This window comes from Rhinatrema bivittatum, chromosome 2 (assembly GCF_901001135.1).
Source record: "Rhinatrema bivittatum chromosome 2, aRhiBiv1.1, whole genome shotgun sequence".
NCBI lineage: Eukaryota > Metazoa > Chordata > Amphibia > Gymnophiona > Rhinatrematidae > Rhinatrema > Rhinatrema bivittatum.
Genome location: NC_042616.1, coordinates 166095400 through 166113648, shown reverse-complemented (window position 1 = coordinate 166113648; position 18249 = coordinate 166095400). Strand labels below are relative to the sequence as shown.

The following is an 18249-nucleotide window of genomic DNA, read 5'->3' as shown; positions in this document are numbered from 1 at the left end:
TACAGATGTTCAGATACTTGAAAGGTTTTAATGATCCAAAGTCAACGACAAACCTTTTCCACTGCAAAAAAATCAGCAGAACCAGAGGTCACGATTTAAAACTCCAGGGAGGAAGACTCAGAACCAATGTCAGGAAGTATTTCTTTACGGAGAAGGTGATGGATGCCTGGAATGCCCTTCCAGAGGAAGTGGTGAAGACCAAATCCATGAAGGATTTCAAAGGGGCGTGGGATAAACACTGTGGATCCATAAAGCCTGGAGGATGGGAGTGAAGAGAAGAGGTATAGGGGTGGCATGCGAGAATGACGGCTACTACCTGGTGATTAATACCCTTATTCAATAAACGTTAACATGGTTAATGCGACTCCAACATTGCTCTATGCTTCAACGGCAAGAGGAAATGTGGAAAGAGGATTTGCATTCAGGCAACAACCAACAAGGTAGCACAAGTCTGAGTAAACAAATAAGCATGGGTGTAGCTTGCTTGTTGTGGCGGTTACTACCCCGAACCAATTAAGCCTGTTACTTCATTTGGAAAGCATATCCAGCACAGCTCACTGCTTCAACGGCAGGGGGAATGAAGAAAAGAGGATTCATATTTAGACAACAACCAACAAGGACTGAATTGCACAGTCAGGGTAAACAAATAAGCATGGGAGTAGCTTGCTTATTGCGACGGTTACTACCCCTAACAAATTAAGTCTGATACTTCACTTTGAATGCATATCCAGCGCAGCTCACTGCTTCAATGGCAGGGGGGATTGAAGAAATAGGATTTACATCCAGACAACATCTAACAAGGCATTGATATGAGCAGTATGAGTATACAAACATCGGGGTAACTTGCTCGATATGATGGTTACTACCCTCAAACTTTAAGCCTTATACTTCACTTTGATGCAGCTCCAACACTGCTCTCTGCATCAATGGTGGGGGTGGAAGGAAATTAGAATTTAAAAAGTTACCAATAAGGGCCCTAAACTCAGCGGTTGAAGTAATAGATAAGTATGAGAAAATAAGTGTGAAAGCTTGCTGGGCAGAATGGATGGGTCTATTGGTTTTCTTCTGCCGTCATTTCTATGTTTCTATGGAGAACCTCCAGCTAGACAGGTTCTCAGATGTTGAGACCATCGGGTAGCCGTCGTTGCTGCCCGACGGCTTCACTCTGCCTACCTTTCCCTTTTCTGTGACTTCTCCTGCTCTCCACAGATGCCTGGCTGCCGCAGCATCCATCTGCCAACCTCTCCGGTGTCCCCGGACCGGCTTGGGTGCTGCCTCCCGCCATGCTCTCCAGGTACCTTAGGGCACACGCACCGCGCGGCCCTCATTCTTATTTCCTCATTGGCGCATTCCTCAGGGGCGTCCTCCTGTGATGATGTCACGCTGCCCGGATATTTAAGCCTACTGTTTATTGCTAGCCGTTGAGTTAGCAAGGGTAATTTTACGGATGGGATTTGCTCTCTGTACCCAGCTACTCTGCCTTCCAACTTCCATTGGACTCTTTCTGCTAACGGGGTACCCGCTCCTCGAGGGCCTCTTTCATTCTTTCAGGTCACTATCAGGTAACCGGTACTCGCTCCTCAAGGGCCCATGTTCCCTGACCCACTGCCTGCATCTATCTCCTCTTCTACTTAGAAGAATTCGCTGCAGACCCCATCAGTGAGTACTACTATAATCTACTCCTCAGAGCTGTCTCCCTGGAACCAAGTACTCGCTCCTCGAGGGCCTACCCCCGTTCCAGTGCCATCTCCTACATGGAACCGCTATGTGAGTACTTTGTCAACAAGTCTCTCTACCTCCAGGGATCTGGTACTCACTCCTCGAGGGCCAGCTCTCCCTATCTCAGGACTTCTCCATATTTGGGGCTCTGTGAATGTTCTATTGTACTCACTTTCTCAGTTCTCTTCACTACAGCACTGCTACCGGAGAAACTGCTGTTCCAGCGCCCTGCAGAATACTAGCCCAGCCGGGCTACTTCTTCTACTCACTACTGCCACCTCTGGTAGTTTTTCAAACTGTCTAAATAAAGAACTATCTGTGTTTGTGTGTCCAGAGCTGAGTCTGACCTGTGGCCCCTCACGGGACTTCCCCCCATGGGCGTGGTCAGCTGCTACAGTGTCCAAGGGTCCACCCAAACCTCACTAACTATAACATGAGGTTATCCACAATGAATATGTAAGGAATAAATTTGCATGCAGTGGAGGCAGTGCATGCAAATCTCCCTCATGCGTATTCACTGTGGGTATCCTGCAAACCTGACTGGCCGGGGGGTGGGGGGGGGGGGAGTGTTTCCTAGGACAGGTTTGAAAACCTCTGCTTTAGGCATTATACATACTCATGCTTCACCTTCAGGATGGTAAAGAATGCAAAGTGTCCCATCCCAAAGCAGCACAAACACCTTCTGAGCATAGTGCATTTACAGTACACAGCAGCATTGAAACGGATCAGATTAACCTGAACTCAGGGAACAATGAAAGGCAAAAGCTGTGGGCATTTCCTTCTTAAAAACACATTTCTCCCCTAACTAGAATCCCCTTTTCCCTTCTTTATAGGAAGAAAAATATGATGGCAGAAGAGGACTATAAGGCCCATGTAGTCTGCCCAATTTTATTCTGGTTTCACTGTCCTAGTAGGCCCCAGTTGATCTCTGGCTTCCCATTCACTTCTTCATAACTAAGGATCCTCTGTGTTTATACCATGCCTTTGTGAATACTGCTACTGTTTTTGCCCCCCATCTCACCCTACGAGACCTTTCCATGCATCCATCACCCTTTCCAGGAAGAAATAGTTTGTTTTCCTGAAAGAAAGAAAAACACAGGGATGCTGAAACATGATCAAAGAATTTTAGATTTCCATGGTGTATGTTTACTGATTTCAATTATTAATAAAAAGGTTTAAAAAAAAAAAAAAGATGCCAAAAAATTATCATCTTTCATTCATAGAAGTAATGCCTGTCAGTGGCTGTGTTTCACTGTTAACATGGACAGTTACAGCTCTTTTATTACTATAATAAAACTAACATGATACAAATGGTGGCACTCCTGCAGCACCATAATACAGAGGGAATGAAAAATTGAAATGCCACTGTGCAAAGCCACAGCAGCCGGAGTGCTGCGACACATGATTGTAACCTCATTTTACATCTGGAAATCCGGATTCTGCTGTGGAGAACTGACTAACATGTAAGGCCCAGGGGATTACACTCAGTCACTCCAAAATGAAAGTCCATACACCAAATGTTGTGCTCCAAAACGAAAGTAAAATGTTTACTGAGAAAAAAAAAATCAATCAGGTCAGCAGTACAAAATAAGTAAAGCACAAGTAGTCTTTCCCAACACAGCAGATACAAAAATAGGAAAAACAAGTTTCAAATAGTTCACAGCTCAAAATACAATCCTCATGCGCCTTGAGTGAAGTGCAGCTTCCTTTGGCTCCTGAAAGGTCTCTTTCACCTTAGATACCTCCAAGAACTCAGGAATCCTTTTCTCCCACTTAGATAAAGATTCTTACACAACTTGTTGTCAGGAACCTCCTGAACGAGCTTCTTACTCCACTGACCAAGGAACAGTCATCCTCCTGGAACAGCTTTCAATGCCTTTCCTGGAACCCATGCCCCAAAAAAAAGTTAACAGGAAAGAACATCCCTCTCCTAATGGATGAAAAAGGCAGTTGTCTTTTTCTTCCTTGGAGCCCTGAAGAGCTCAGCTCTTGGCTGCCTCTGCTACAATCGCTGGAAGATTTCTCTCCCCAGTTCCTCCCAGTGACTCGCTGAGTCACCTTTATCGATCTTCTTAGTGTTTGGGTACTTGCCAGGTTCTTGTGGCCTGGCTTGGCCTCTGTTGGAAACAGGATGCTGGGCTTGATGGACCCTTGGTCTGACCCAGCATGGCAATTTCTTATGTTCTTATAGATGGTACCCTCTCACCCACCTTCAGGGATGGACCCTCACTCTTATTCAGAAATGGAGATACCTCCCATTGATCCTCCCACTGCTAGAAGCTTCCTCTTGTAAAAGCAGGGTGAAGTCTAGTAGGATTTATGTAGAAATGACCTACTGGGTACAGGTGTACTGGGGCCCAGAGCCATACTGCATGCAGCAGGAGGAAGCAGAGATGTGCTATTATTTTAAAATGACAGAAAACAAAACAAAATGTGTTTCCAATCCAAAATGGCATAGAAACACTAATAAAATTGTGTTTTGTTTTCTCCATGCTCACCACAAGGAAAGAGTGCTGAAGTGCCGAAGATATATACCCCTTTCAGCCCTAAACACCATAATACACAGAGTGGAAAGATGAGGAGGAGCTTAAGTACCATGAGGTGTATGGAGAAACTTGACCTGCATGCCTGGGTCCATACTAGTACTGTTAGAAACAGGAAGGACTCAAACTTCAGAGAGACGTACACACTGGAGCCAAGAGTGTCCTGGTATATCAGAGCAGAGGATGCCTCCAGGAGGAAGGAGGAGCACTGCGACTTAGCTGGCAGCTGCTGCTAGTCTCAATTTGACAAGTTTGGATGTAGCCAACTCAAAAGTTTAAGAAGGCTGGATCATAAGGTGCTCTTTTATTGAAAACTGCTGAGCAGACAGAAGGAAAGGGGAAGGTGTAAAAGGTCTCATAATGAGAAGGTTCTGGTGGGGAAGACTGAGTTACAGGAATAGAAGCATGAAGAAATAAGCTATTGGTGGATGGAGGCTTTTTCTCAAACTTACAGGAATTTCTCCTATACCTCCAGGTACAAACCAATGCTTTCATCCTATTGTGCATGGTTCATTGGGAAATGAGTTTCTTCTACATTAAAAGTGCTGTACTTTCTTTTTTGATCCAGCACTTTCCCTCTGCTCCTTTGGACTTCCAGCATGCAACAGTGCCATTCCATGAGTCATTTGTAAGTACCCTCTCTTCCCTTCCAGCCAGCCCAGCCACCACAGTGAGAGTGGTTGGTCAAGGTCCCATGAACTGTGGTTCCCTCCAAACCCCAGAAATATGTGCATCCTTCTGTAAAGGGATATACAAGAGAAAACACCAGAATATCTTAAACAACTGGCTCCAGAGATCTGGCCTGCTCCACATAAGAACATAAGAAAATGCCATACTGAGTCAGACCAAAGGTCCATCAAGCCCAGCATCCTGTCTCCAACAGTGGCCAATCCAGGTCATAAGAACCTGGCAAGTACCCAAAAACTAAGTCTATTCCATGTAACCATTGCTAATGGCAGTGGCTATTCTCTAAGTGAACTTAATAGCAGGTTCCTACTAGTCCCTCCTGGTCCTGGGTGAAGGTCAGAAATACAACTAGCCAGGCCCAGGAGGGACTAATAGGAACCTAGGGAAGGCCCAGACTGCATAGCTACAAACTGAATTGCTGTTTTTCTTATTTAAAGAACTGCCTTGGTAAGTAGAGCTGTTTTTCTGTTTATTGATAAAAGTTGATGAGAGAGAGGGATTCAAACTCTATTCAAACAGTTTAATTAGCAACAGGGCTTGCTGACAGTTAGTCCAAATAATACAAAACTCCATCACACAAACAAGCCCATCTCCTTCTGTTTTGTTTGAGATGAAGGCAGGGGAAGATCCAGCTATCTTCTTGAAAAGGTTTGAAAGAACCACCCCATGACTGGTTGGCAGGAGACTACTTGGACCACATACCTGGCCAATCTACTTACAGTGGTAAAAACCAAGCACCCTTACAAGCGACCAGTCCCTATGGGAGAGCCAGTCCCTATGGGACCAGTCCCTATGGGAGAGCCAGCTACTCAGATGTTAAAACTGCCATACGGCTGGCGCCATTTTGCGCAAAATGGCGCCGGCCGTATGGCAACACGATTCGACTGCAGGAGGTCATTCCAGACCCCCGCTGGACTTTTGGTACATCTTGTGGGGGTCAGGAGGCCCCCCCAAGCTGGCCAAAAGTCCCTGGGGGTCCAGCGGGGGTCCGGAACAACCTCCTGCAGTCGAATCGTTTTTCCGTATGGAAAACGATTCGCGGTAGGAGATCGTTCCGGACCCCCGCTGGACTTTTGGCAAGTCTTGTGGGGGTCAGGAGGCCCCCTCAAGCTGGCCAAAAGTCCCTGGGGGTCCAGCGGGGGTCCGGGAGCGATCTCCTACACTCCTGACGTCGGGGGACAAAAAAACAAAATGGCGCCGGCGCTACCTTTGACCTGTTGACAGGTTAAAGGTAGCGCCGGCGCCATTTCTACAACGCTCGGAGGTCCGAGAGTAAAAGATCACACCGGGACCCTTCCTCTGGACCCCAGGTAATTTAAGGCATTTTGGGGGGGTTCGGGAGGGTGGGGGATTTATTTTAAAGGGTCGGGGTGGGTTTTAGGGATGTTTTAGGTTGCCGGTTTTCGATTTACACGATTTACACGATTTACACGATATTTAAAAAACCCAAACTGCGACGATCCGATTCCCTCCCCCTCCCAGCCGAAATCGATCGTTAAGACGATCGATCACACGATTCACATCTCTAATGAAAACAAGAACTAGCAAACTTCGTCATACTGCTTAAAAACTAAAAACACTAACATTCCAGCACTTTTTTGTTCTGTCTCGTATTCTCTCATTTCAAGTCCTCCAGTAGCTAGCTATACTACTCAGATTTCATATTATAATAGATTTTCTCCTCTACACCTTTTCTACAAAATATACTTAATTTGATAACCAAATTTTTCTGGGATTGTTAGTCTTGTCTGCTTCTAGTTCATTCTAACTGATTTTTAGAATATGTCTGACTTAAACCCCGCCAGCTGCTATTTATGACATATGTGAAAGCAAAGGGACAAAGCGGAGATACAACAGATTTTCATTTGTGACATCTAGAGCTCTCGCCTTCATGTCTACCACACCCCTTGCTAGGCCAGCCATTCTGTGGCAGTTCTAGTGCGGAGATATAGACTACAGAGAAAAGGGGAATCTCATAACTGGTGCACAGAAGTGAAATGGTTTCTAGCTTCCCTAGGTTCAAAGTTCCCTGTTTATACAAAAGTTTTGTCATAGAGAATTTAAAAACAATTATAAAAATTAATGTTTTTCAAAAACAGGGCTCATAGAAAGTCCACAAAGAAGGCATTCATCTCCCAACAGATTAAATTAAGCCTCCAAGTTTTTGTTTCCAAACTGGCATCTTCCAAAAATTCAAGCTGATCCAGATTACACAGCATCCAAACTCTGCATCTTTATGACTATTAACAAGTGCCTCTACAGTCCTGCACATGGGGGGGGGGGGGGGGGCCTAACTATAGAACGCTGCGTGTAACTTAGAGATGCAGGTTTTACCCCACATTTTCAAAGGGAAACTATGTGCATACATGTGCTCTGAAAATGCTCAGGTAATTGCCCTTCACTGCCAATAAAATACAGAGCACAAAGTTGTACCAGCTTTTCGCAGGGAGTGACGTGAGCAGGTTAATTTATGTACGTACTTTGGAAAATAAAAAAGTATTTGCATATATCCCAACTCTTCCATCTGGAACACCTCTCCCTGGTACGGGTACAATTATGCACCAGTGTTATAGCCAGAACCAATTTTTTGGCCAGGCCCAAGGCTAACACAGGTGACCACTAGGTGCATGGGTCAGAGCCATGATAGTTAAACTCTTATTGATAAATAATGCGTCAGAGTGCACCTGACAACAGATTTTTAAAGAGTGTGTGTGTGTGTCATAGGTAATTATTTTAAAATCGGGCCCAAATAAATACCACACTGTAATGTAGAGCCCCCTTTTCAAAAAGTTAAGTGTTAACATGCCAAAATGCCTGTTATTGTATTTATAATCTTGCTGAAACCGTTTTGGGTCTCCTTCGGCGCTTTGAGTGAGGAAGGTGGCATTTAAAAGCAAATGTTATGTACTCCCAGGAGTATTTTCCTGCTCATTCCTTTGTAGGAAGTGTTTCTTTCTTCTCTAATGTATTTGTACAGCACAGGAGGAAATGCATCTCTTTTTCTCCTGTGTTGCACTATAAGCAGAGCCTGATTTTTTAAGGTTTCTAGTTCAGCTTTTCTCTGCATATTTCTATTTGCAGTTCCTTATTCTGTGTTTGCTGAGAGTTTATCTGTGGTTTGCAGGTGCAACCAGGATTAGATAATCTGCTAGCACAGGTTTCTGTATTTGTATAGGGATCTGAAGCAATCCAATCTGTTCTGTTTTCCAATCTGCACTTCCCAATAGGAGGCTGAATTGTGTTCTTGGGCAGTGGTTCTCAACCTTTCCTGACTATTGTACCATTTTGAGAGTTTTAGATATCTTGTATACTCTTAGGATCAAAAATGTTTTATAATCCAAAGCAAATATTATATCCTCTATTTACAAAAGTGCATTAAACTTTAACAGACAAAAACATGAACTATTTAGTGCAGGTCTCCTTATTCTCAGTGGGGTCTATTCACTAATAAGCATTTGTCACCAAGAATTTATGATTGAGCGGGATATACATTTTTTAAATAAATATCTAAAATAAAAAATAATCAACACAAAATAATCTAACTACCATCATTATTCCAAAATTGCATTCATTCTCTACTACAAAATAGAGATGTGAATCGTGTGCCCGATCGTCTTAACGATCGGGTTTGGCTAGAGGGGGGAACAAATCTGATCGTGGGTGATGTGAATCGGAATTGGCTCCGATTCACATCGTTATTTTTTCTGTAGTGAGGCCCGACCCTTTAAAATTAACCCCTTACCTTCCCCAACCCTCCCGAACCCCCCCAAAACTTTTTACGATTACCTGGGGGTCCAGTGGGGGCGCGGGGACCGATCTCCCGCTCTCGGGCCATCGGCGCTATTTTGGCTGCCACGCAAAAATGGCGCCGATGGCCCGATAAAAAAAAAAACCACCTGACCCTTTAAAAATGACCCCTTAGCTTCCCCCACCCTCCTGAGCCCCCCAGAACATACCTGGTGATCTAGTGGTAGTCCCGGGAGCGATCTCCCGTTCTCAGGCAGTCGGCTGCCACTCATAAAGATGGCGCCGATGGCCCTTTGCCCTTACCATATGACAGGGTATCCGTGCCATTGGCCGGCTCCTGTCACATGGTAGGAGCACTGGATGGCCGGCGCCATCTTTAAAGACGGCGGCGGCCATCTTTAAATATGGCGGCGGCCATCTTTAAAGATGGCGCCGGCCAGCCAGTGCTCCTACCATGTGACAGGGGCCAGCCAATGGCACGGATACCCTGTCATATGGTAAGGGCAAAGGGCCATCGGCGCCATCTTTATGAGTGGCAGCCGACGGCCTGAGAACGGTAGATCGCTCCCGGGACCACCACTAGACCACCAGGTATGTTTTGGGGAGATCGGGAGGGTGGGGGAAGCTAAGGGGTCATTTTTAAAGGGTCGGGTGGGTTTTGTTTTTTTATCGGGCCATCGGCGCCATTTTTGAGTGGCAGCCAAAATGGCTCTGATGGACCGAGAGCGGAAGATCGGTCCCCGCGCCCCCACTGGACCACCAGGTACACATAAAAAGTTTTGAGGGGGTTCGGGAGGGTGGGGAAAGATAAGGGATTCGTTTTATAGGGTCGGGGTGGGTTTAGGGGTTTTTTTGGTGTGCTGGTTTTCCCCGCCCTCCCCCCTCCCCCGATTTACGATTTTTCATGATAAATCGGGGGAATTTCTATTGTATCGTGACTCAACGATTTTTGACGATTTAAAATATATCTGACTATTGCTTTAAATAGTCAAAAAACGATTCACATCCCTACTATAAAAACAGGAACAATGGCAGTTATTGCAACAAAAGATGCTGTATCCTGCCAGTAGGCCAGAAATATAATCTCACTAGGTATAGTCGCAGTCTCAGGTCCTTCCTCCCCCCATCCCAAGCATTCTCACTCAGACCCCCCTACTCCATCGCCGGCACTCTCACACTCCCCCTAGATGTACAACTCCACACCCCCAACAGTCTCATACTTCCTCCATCCCCTGCAGTCTCACACGTCCCCCAGACCCAGCAGTCTTACACTTCTCCCAGACCCACGCCTCCATCCCCTGCAGTCTCACACTTCTCCCAGAACCACGCCTCCATCCCCTGCAGTCTCACACTTCTCCCAGAACCACGCCTCCATCCCCTGCAGTCTCACACTTCCCCCAGACCCACGCCTCCATCCCCAGCAGTCTCACACTTCCCCCCCGACCCACGCCTCCATCCCCAGCAGTCTCACACTTCCCCCCCAACCCACGCCTCCATCCCCAGCAGTCTCACACTTCCCCCCAACCCACGCCTCCATCCCCAGCAGTCTCACACTTCCCCCCCAACCCACGCCTCCATCCCCAGCAGTCTCACACTTCCCCCCCGACCCACGCCTCCATCCCATGCAGTCTTACACTTTCCCCACACCCACGCCTCCATCCCCAGAAGTCTCACTTTCAAAGTTTCCCTAGTAGTCTCATTCTCAAACCCCACCCCAACCCCTACACCGTCCCAGCAGTCTAGTCTCCACTGCTACAAAGCAAGAACTCTCTGTTTTACTTTTAGTGTCAAGACCATCCCCTTCTCTCCCTGTCCTCTGCAGGCTGTGCCTGGACCGGTCTTTCAAACTATAGCAGAAGCGCTCAAATAAGCAGCCTCATGTTGCCTTATTTCCTTCTTCCCTAACAAGAGTCCCGCCGCTGCCACCACTGCCTATATAGGCTGCTGCTGATCTTCCCAGTGCTTCTCTCTGGATGCCTCTTACTCCTCCTGCCTCCACGCACACACACAGACTTCTCTTGGGCAACAGAGTGCCGTAAGAACTGCCTGCAGCCTGTATGCTGCTGCTGCTGCTGATCTTCCCTCCGCCAACCCTGGCCTCCTGCCACTGATGATCTTTTCCACCCCCGCAGCCACACAGACTCCTTCTCACAGTTGACTGATCTTCCTTCCCAATGCCAACGCTCATTCTTCCCGCCAATGAGGATTCCCTACTTTTCTGCTGCTGCCTGTCGCTGCTGAAAGAAGTCTTGTGAGTAGCTGCTGGCTGCTGGCCCTGCTGGGACACTTGCTAATCAGCAAAAAAAAAATTGGGAGGGCTACGTCACTTGCACAAAATCGGATTATACTTGTGTGTATTTAAAATGCTCCGAGCAATTTTCTAAAAGCATTTACGCACAGAAAGCTGTGTTTAAAGCATATAAAATGGTTTAGAAAATTCAGCCCATGGTGCCAAAGTTGGTTATGCATGTTATGCCATGCCATACCATTCCATGTCTGAGGCAAAAATAAAAAAAATACTTCTTTGCTGGTGATTACCCATCATCCAGATCTGAACACCATTTACATTATCTGAATCCACAAATGAAGCCGAGAGCCCACATGTACATTGCGTTTCCAAAGCAGCATCTTCATTTTACACCTCCCTCTTAGTCCAGTTAATATTCTGTAGGTCTAGGTAAAGAGTTATCATATGTACAACAGGTGAAAAAATCTTGAAAAAAATCAGGCTCAAAAACTCTACGGACCAGAAGTGGCTTATGAATATCTTTGCTCTATGACCTTATCCAAACTACATTGTATTACTGTACCTTAGCATGTCCAACTATAATGAAAATATTTCTTCACAGAAAGGTGGAGACAAAGAAGAGTAATGACAACCACAGGGAATTCCAAGTTACAAAGAAGTGAGGGGAAAGCCAGAGAGAAACTGGAGTCTATATAGCAGTGCACCAGGAATGAAACCAGGCAGACTAAATTTACTGTTATATTCTATATTTATATAATGGCATGTTGAAAATAACCTTCATACTACTACTACTACTACTAATATTAATAGTTCCAGTAACTCACTTTGGGAACCCCTTTGGATGAAAGAGGAGGATAAGCGCAAGAGCTAGTATTTATAGTCATAGGATAGGTGCTGGGAAAGTAGACTTGAAGCTCTGCCCCTCCTATAGACACTCCCAATAAAGCTCAAAACTCACTATCACCCTGTGGTTCAGGTATCCAGTTAAACTGCAAGTCCTGCTGAGCAAGGACTCACTGGTACCAAAATGTACTGCATAAATCTTGTGTACATTATCAGCTCAAAATTATTGTTACGATGCTATTGGTGAATAATACATTGAAATCGTTGGCTCAATGTACTGCGGCAGTCAAAAAAGCAAACAATGTTAGGAAGGCAATGGTAAATAAAACAGAAAATGTGATCATGCCTCTGTATCGCTCCATGGTGAGACCACACTTTGAGCACTGTGTAGAATTCTGGTCGCTGCATCTCAAAAAAGATATAGTTGTGATGGAGAAGGTACAGAGAAGGGCAACCAAAATGATAAAGGGGATGGAACAGCTCCCCTATGAGGAAAGGCTGAAGAGGTTAGGGCTGTTCAGCTTGGAGAAGAGAAGGCTGAGGGGGGATATGATAGAGGTTGTTAAGATCATGAGAGGTCTTGAACGAGTAGATGTGAATCTGTTATTTACATTTTCGGATAATAAAAGGACTAGGGGGCATTCCATGAAGTTAGCAAGTAGCACATTTAAGACTAATTGGAGAAAATTCTTTTTCACTCAACACACAATTAAGCTCTGGAATTTGTTGCCAGAGGATATGGTTAGTGCAGTTAGTGTAACTGGTTTTAAAAAAGGTCTGGATAAGTTCTTAGAGGAGAAGTCTATTAACTGCTATTAATCAAGTTGTCTCAGGGGGTCGATTTTAAAAGAAGCGCGCTGATTTTATAACATATGTGCGCCAGTGGACCCTTGGTCTGACCCAGTATGGCAATTTCTAATGTTATGTTCTAAAGCACCATTTAGTTAAGTAAACATAAAAGAATTTTTACTCACCACATATTCAAACACAAGTGTCAGTGTCTCCTTGGTATGGATAATATCATGAAGCAGCACAATGTTAGCATGCTTCAGTCCTTTCAAAAGTGAAGCTGAAAAACAAAGTGAAGAATTGCTCTACTACAGAAATAAAATGCAGAGCGTGTCACAATACATTCTGGAGCATGCAATATGTTTCCTTTGTAACAGATTTCCATGGGCAATAATGCTTAGTTGGGTTTTATTGCTCTCAAAGGTATTTGTTCATTCACAAACTACCAATACTGCACACAGTTCTAATGCTAGGGTCTTTCTTACATCCAAGCAATAAACTTGTTAACCCAACTGTTTAATCTTCCTTGTGGGAGAGTACCTTCTGTTACAGCAGCTAGAGTATATTTAAACAATTTTTTAAAAAATGCACAAGACGCATAACAGTTTCTTTTTATTATATATTTTTTAGTAAATTTAGCAAATTCCAAAATGATACAAAAATAAATGAAAAATAGCCATCGTTATGCTTCCTTTTAATGATATCCATCTAAAATATATATTCATTTTATCACAGTCAATCATTACTCCTGTGGTTCAGTCCTTATGACATGGGAACAGGAAAGCAACAAATTTTAGTGGAACTTAAAAATAAGTTTAAATAATTTATCCTGCTCCCTTTGCTTGAACCCAATGAAGAGAATATAGCTGTGGAAAACTAGTAAAAAAAAAAAAAGTAATGTTAGTCTAATAAAAATATATCACCTATAATGTTTTTGTTGACCTTTATTTCTAAATATCAATCAAAAAGTCTGAAGTTGAAACATAGAAACATTGAAATGATGGCAGAAAAGGACCAAATGGTCCATCCAGTCTGCCCAGCAGACTGGATGGACCATTATGTTAGTATCTGCTGCACAGAGTGAGTTACCATCATGGTTATCAGTTTTCCAGATCATAAAAGTTGGGGCCCCCGATGGTTGCTGTTCAAATCCAAGTTCCCTTTTCCCCCTGCCATTAAAACAGAGAGTCAATATGGAGTTGTATCAAGAGTATGAAGGCTTATTGGTTAAGGGTAGTAACCATCGCACCAGCAAGTTACCTCCATGCATTCTTTTCTTCATTTCCATCCTCTAGCCTTTAGGAATCCACAGTGTTTATCCCATGCCCCTTTGAATTCTTTCAAAGTTTTCTTCTTCATCACCTCCTCCAGAAGGGCATTCCAGGCATCCACCACCCTCTCCGTGAAGAAATATTTCCTCAAGTTGCTTCTGAGTCGTCCTCCTTAGAGTTTCATTTCATGACCCCTAGTTCTACTGATTTCTTTCCAATGGAAAAGGTTTGCCAAATGTACATCATTAAAACCTTTCAGGTATCTGAAGGTCTGTATCAAATCTTCCCTGCATCTCCTCTCTTCCAATGTATACATATTCAGATCTTTCAGTCTCTCCTCATAGATCTTCTTATGCAGACCCCAAACCTTTTTGTTTGTTCTTCTCTTGACTGCCTCCATCCTTACTTTATCTCTGTTGATATATAGACTCCAGAATTGAACCAATACTCTAAGTGAGGTCTCACAAAGAGCCTATACAAGGGCATTATCACCTTTTTCTTAATGGTTGTTCCTTTTTCTATACAGCCCAGCCTTCTTCTGACTATTGCTTTGTCACATTGCTTTACCATCTTCAGATCTCCAGACACTATTACCCCAAGATCCCTCTCTTGGTCTGTGCACATCAAATTTTCATCCGTCAGATACAGCTCTTTTGGATTATGCATCCCAGGTGCATGACTCTGTACTTCTAGGCATTGAATCCCAGCTGCCAAATCTTTGACCACTCTTCCAGCTTTCTTAAATCCCTTTTCATGCTCTCTCTGCTCCTTCAGCATGTTCACTCTATTGCAGATCTTAGTTTCACCTGCAAATAGACAAATTTTACCTTCTATTCCTTCCACAATGTTGCTCACAAAGATATCGAACAGAACCAGTCCCAAAACTGAACCCTGTGGCACTCCACTTAACACGGTTTTCTCTTCAGAGTAGGTTCCATTTACCATTGCACTCTGTCTCCGATCAGTCAACCAGTTTGTAATCCAAGCCACACCTTGGCACTCACTCCCAAGCTTCTCATTTTATTCATAAGCCTCCTGCTCTGTGGAACCGTATCAAAAGCTTTGCTGAAATCCAAGAAGATCATATTGAGTATTCTTCCTAGATCCAATTCTTTAGTCACCCAATCAAAAAAAATCAGATTTGTCTAACAGGACCTTCCCCTGGTAAATCCTTGCTACCTCGGGTCCAGCAATCCTCTTGACTGTAGGTAGTTCACCATCCTTTACTTCAGCAGAGTCTCCATTAATTTTCCCACCACCGAGGTGAGACTAACCGGCCTGTAGTTTCCAGCCTCCTTTCTTGTTTCCACTCTTGTGAATTGGGACCACCACCACTCTTCTCCAATCTTGTGGCACCACTCCTGTTTTCAGAGATCTATTGAACAGGTCCTTCAGTGGACCCACCAGCACATCTCTGAGCTCTCTGTTTCCTGGGATGTATCTCATCCGGCCCCATGGCCTTGTCCACTTTCAGTTTGCTTAGCTTCTCCCATACATTCGATTCTGTAAATGGAGTTTCATCTATGCCATGCCCATCTACGGTCTTATTAACCAGCAATGATCCTTCTACAGGGTCTTCTATAGTGAATACCGAATTGAAGTATTTGTTTAAAATTTCTTCCATTTCTTTGTCACTCTCTACACATTGCTCCTTGTCACCTTTCAATTTCACTATACAACTTCTGCCCTCCCTTCTTTCACTGATAATATCTGAAAAATGTTTACTCTCCTCGCTTACTTCTTTGGCCATCCTTTCTTCTGCTTGACATTTTGCTTTCCTGATTTCTTTCCTTATCTCCCTCAGTTTTAACAGATATTCTTCCCTGTGTTCCTTTTTTTGGGATCCTTTATACTTCTTGAACGTTGTTCTTTTTGAAACACTTGACTGACTGAGTACACAGACTGAGTACACAGACATCAACAGTTTTACTTAGAACCTCCTAAGCCTTATGCATGCATATAGGAGATATTTGCTCACATTAATGATGATCCTTTTCAGTCCAAAACAATGCACAATTTTAGATCATTTATTTATTTTAGATCATTTATGACTATGTAATGTAAATTGTTTTTCTCTGGTCAGTTAAATTTATAAATAAGTTGCCCAGTTTATTATACTGTATGTTCTTGGTTCCATGTATCGCCTTACAGGCAGTTTTTTGTTCCTTGTAAACCGGTTTGATTTGTATCTAATGCAAGAAGATCGGTATATAAAAACTAAAAATAAATAAAATAAATAAACAATCAAATCATCAGAGGAAGCTCACTAAAAATGCAAACCTTTCATAATCTGATCTATCATCATAACAGAGCAAATATAGAACTACACCAAATACATAAGGAAAATAGGTAAATATTATTACATCTAGAGCTAATGTGAAACCTGCAAATTCTAGTCAACTACAGCAAATAGAGAATTTTATAATTTGGTTTACGTTCTCTTATCTGGATATAATTTGATTTTTGTTAGAATATGAACAAACTTAAAACATTTATTTCCTTTAGAAATAACATTTGAATATGAAAACTCAAGTTTGACCTCACTATTTAAAATTTCATGGCACCCACTCTGTAGTAAAAAGAAATTCACACGTAAAACATTTAATGAAATCTTCAGACTTGTTAATGCAGACAGAAACAAAGAAGTACATTATTAATCAACATTATTAATCAGGTTGTTTGTTACAAAAGAATTAAAAAGTAATTTGCAACACATTTATTACTCATAAAACATGCATAGTACTGGTGATAAATATATCATTATCTGATATATTTCACTATAATCTATATGTGCTAAAAGAAATGGCTTATTACGGAATAGTAACAGATCATGAACAGCGAACCCTTAGGGCTCCATTCACCAGAGAAATGCATCTGATATGTGACACCTATAATATATAAGCTTTTGTCTGAAATTTGCATTTGTGATTCAAAAGGTAAAGTCAGTGTTTAAGCAGAATAGGCAGAACAGAGGCAGATGACAAGAAAAGAGGCAGAGAGACAAGCAGTTAGGAATGTATACAAAATGTCTTGCTGAATTCTGATATAGTACAGCATATGTGTGCGCAATCCTTTCCTCAAGTGAATAAAAGCAAGTTAAAGTTGTGTACTGAGCAGTGGAATGCAGCTGAGGGAAGATATCAATGCCCTAACCTATGTGACAGGTACATATGGAAGCCCCACACTGGTGGCTGCAGCTGCCAAAGGACCTCACCAAGGAGTCATCGCTTGCTGCTGCTGCTAACCACTGTGCTTAGCAGAAAGAAATTCCCTCACAGAAAGACAATGGTGTCCAGTCACTGCCACTTAAAAAATATATTTTTAAAAATAGGAATGCAAGCACCACTTTTCATGGTTATTCAAAACAGTGATCAAGCATGCAGTGAGTTCAGAGCAGGCCAATTCAAAACAAATATTTCAAGAAATTATAAGATGATAAAGTATAAAAACAATAAACAGGCTTTGGTCCAGAGAGAAAGCTTGGGAAGCACACATGGTGTGGGCTATGATGTGCACATAAAAGCGCCTGACGCTGGCTGAGGTTTCTGCCTGGCTTACACTGCCACAGATCAGGCGTTTAGGGGGCAAGTTTGGAACTGTCCACATTGGAGTATTATGTGCGAGTACTTTTCACCTGCAGACTTTAAGTCACTTTTCAAAGGGAAAGCACATGAATACTTTCCCTTTGAAAATGTTCCCACAAAAACTACCTGCACACAATTACACCTACGTTTTTTGTGCACAGATTTTGTATGTTCAGGAAAACATACACAGACGTTTGACAAACGTTATGCATGGAACTCCAAACCCCACCCCCAAGAAGGCTTCATATAACTGCGGGAAAAAGTAAACACATTACAGACCCTTCATGCACACTTTTGCCTGCACATCGTCCATGCAGTTATGTAAATGTCCCTTTCCGAGGGTAATGCACTGTTTTACCAACCAGGCCCCTCTATTATTTTTCTATGGCACTATCAGGCCCATACAGTAAACTGCGCGGGAGAGCCGGCGCTCTGAGGCAAGCGCCCGCTCTCCCAACGTGCGCCCAGGCCACTCGCCTGATCGCGCGATTCAGTATTTAAATTAGGGCCTGCGCTAATAAGGAGGCGCTATGGACCCTAGCGCCTCATTGGCGGAAGCGGCGGCTGTCAGCGGGTCTGACAGCTGACGCTTAATTTTACTGGCGTCAGTTGTCAAACCCACTGACAGTCATGGGTTTGGAACATGGACGCCGGTAAAATTGAGTGTCTGTTTTCCAACCAGTGGGCAGATTTTTTTTTTTTAAGAAGATTTTTATTTTTTTTATTTTTGGGGCCTCTGACTTAATATCACTATGATATTAAGTCAGAGGGTATACAGAAAAGCTGTTTTTTCTGCTTTTCTGTACACCTGCCCGGTG

The 18249-nt window shown here is 43.4% G+C and overlaps 1 protein-coding gene across 2 annotated transcripts in view; it reads right to left on the bottom strand.

Moving 5' to 3' along the window:
- CDK14 (cyclin dependent kinase 14) overlaps nucleotides 1-18249 on the bottom strand; it is a 1214920-nt gene that overhangs the window by 692977 nt on the left and 503694 nt on the right. For both annotated transcript variants that reach the window (XM_029588836.1, XM_029588837.1), the window contains exon 6: nucleotides 12762-12856. In XM_029588836.1, coding sequence (XP_029444696.1) covers nucleotides 12762-12856 — 95 coding nt within the window. The remainder of the gene's footprint in view (nucleotides 1-12761; nucleotides 12857-18249) is intronic.